Source organism: Berghia stephanieae, chromosome 1 (genome assembly GCF_034508935.2).
Source record: "Berghia stephanieae isolate SIO BIC M18660-M18661 chromosome 1, UCSD_Bste_1.3, whole genome shotgun sequence".
Lineage (NCBI taxonomy): Eukaryota > Metazoa > Mollusca > Gastropoda > Nudibranchia > Aeolidiidae > Berghia > Berghia stephanieae.
Genome location: NC_088360.1, coordinates 104,557,088 through 104,559,587, shown reverse-complemented (window position 1 = coordinate 104,559,587; position 2,500 = coordinate 104,557,088). Strand labels below are relative to the sequence as shown.

Genomic DNA, 2,500 nt, shown 5'->3' with positions numbered 1-2,500 from the left:
GTAGTAGTAGTAGTAGTAGTAGTAGTAGTAGTAGTAGTAGTAGTAGTAGTAGTAGTAGTAGTAGTAGTAGTAGTAGTAGTAGTAGTAGTAGTAGTAGTAGTAGTAGTAGTAGTAGTAGTAGTAGTAGTAGTAGTAGTAGTAGTAGTAGTAGTAGTAGTAGTAGTAGTAGTAGTAGTAGTAGTAGTAGTAGTTGTTGTTGTTGTTGTAGTATTAGTAGTAGTAGTGGTAGTAGTAGTAGTAGTAGTAGTAGTAGTAGTAGTAGTAGTAGTAGTAGTAGTAGTAGTAGTAGTAGTAGTAGTAGTAGTTGTTGTTGTTGTAATAGTAGTAGTACAAAAAATGATAGAAGACCTTCTACCATCGTTAGTAATACCGAACTACACAATAATTGATTGCGCAAATCGATATATCGCGCCTAACAGATCCATCATCATCATCGCCATCATCATCATCATCATCATCACCATCATCACCATCATCATATGATATTGTCAGAAGACCAAGATCTTGAATTTAAATAATAACCAAGGTTATCAATGTCTTGACTCCAGATGGTTACAGCAGTAGCATTGGTTACTGGGTGGGTTTGTACGACCTGGATACTGAAGGGACCTATGTTTGGGACAAAGATGGCAGGATAATTGGCGCTGACAGTGACGTATGGCAAACGGATCAACCGAATGGTCTGCTTGATGGTGAAGATGACCAAGATTGTACCCTGTTAGAGAGATCAAACTGGTACCTTCAGGACAAAGAATGTTCAGGTTTGGATGCGTATTATGCCTGTGAAAAAGTGATTGACTAAGGAAGAATAAGAGTGAGTAGTGGGAGGCAAATTACACAAAATACCATAAAAGAAACCAGAGCAATAGGGCAAAAAAGTCGTGACGTCACACCTTCCTTTCTCCCGGTTCAAAACTCATTTGAAGTGTATCGTATGATTATTAGGCGTAAAAGAGCGAGGTTGGATGATCTTTATTTATGCTACACATACAATAACATCACTCGGAAACAAGAAGATCAGTTGCATAATGCATGTGTCTAGTCATCCAGGGGAATGCCTTCACACTTTCAATGAGATTTGAACCAGTGTTTTGACGTGACACTTTTGTTACCTATTATTTTAACATTGATTTATCTTGATCACTTTGATTATATTACGTTTATATTGCCAAGCCATTAATCTAGTTTTAAGGAAGAAAAAAAAAAAACAGGAAGATATTTGGGTGCCAATGCTTTTACACCCCTACTGGCTTCCTTTTTCAGATAGAAATGTTTATGAAATTACGCTTCTTTTCACAAATGTATCTAAAATAGATCACCTAGTTATATAAATGGAGTTGTTGAATTTCATGTTCCATCGCAGGGGTTGACATCAAGAGGGGAATTAAGCTTTGTAACTCAATTAAAAGTCTCTAAAATAATTTCATGTAGAACTTTGCATATAGCTGTTCCAGATGTATGAAACATCTTGCTGTCTCATTAAGATCAATATGTTCAGAATCCGCTTTTAAGCAAAATCTATTGTATGGAAACGCCTTTTTGAATGTCCATAAATTGTACTTTTTGTTTTGTTATAGTTGAATATAGATCTACTTTTAAATGTAAATTTGTTTTGGATGTAATCTATGTCAGGTGGAATTTGTGCGCTTTGAGCTGTACCACTTGAAAAGCGCAATTTTATATGTGACTCTTCGTCTCAAAACGATATTATGTCGTGTTTGTTAAGATGTTGAAAATTGAATTTATAGCCAGAAATATCAGAGTTGTGTTGAGTGTGTATGTTTTATTGACGAGAATGGCAACCATATTTTAGAATGCTAATGACAACGATTTATATTTTTGACCAGTTTAACATTTAATTCAGCTTTTAAGCATTTGGTTCGTTCCGACATAATACCGTTTTGAGACGATGGGTCACATATAAATAGATTTCATTATCATTGTTATTAATTTCTTTATTATATAATATTTATATTGTTGTATGTATTTGATAAAACAACTAGAACTAACTGGTGTTTTTTTTTTTTTTTGTTTATAACTCATAATTTTAGCATATACATCAGTGTGTGAAATCCTTTAACCTCTTGCATTGTGTCGAGTCTCTTTTGCTGACAATGACACCCCTTCCGCACTAGGACAGGACTTTCCTGGGACAGTCCTGTCCCAAATCTGTAACATATATAATTTAGAGAAACCTACCGCACTTATTGGGACGGCACAAAACAGTCCCGTTGTGTCTTAAGCCGTTGTGAAATGCTACAAAATCAACGGGACAGGACTGTCCCAGTCCCGTGTTCATATCGTTTGTGAAAGTAGAAAAATATAGCAGCCTTCCGCACTAGGACAAAAAAGTCCCAGACTTGGCGGCGCCGTGTCAAAGTTGCAATGCCTGTCTTTATTTTCTGCATCCCTACTACAACTACTACTACTACTACACACTACTACTACTACTACTACACTACTACTACTACTACTACTACTACCACTACTACTACTACTA

The 2,500-nt window shown here is 35.8% G+C and overlaps 1 protein-coding gene across 1 annotated transcript in view; it reads left to right on the top strand.

The window, feature by feature from the left end:
- LOC144965095 (uncharacterized) overlaps window positions 1-2,429 on the top strand; it is a 16,669-nt gene extending 14,240 nt beyond the window's left edge. Inside the window, exon 3 of the mRNA XM_078900023.1 lies at window positions 549-2,429. Coding sequence (XP_078756149.1) covers window positions 549-802 — 254 coding nt within the window. The 3' untranslated portion in view covers window positions 803-2,429. The remainder of the gene's footprint in view (window positions 1-548) is intronic.
- Window positions 2,430-2,500: the final 71 nt, after the last annotated feature.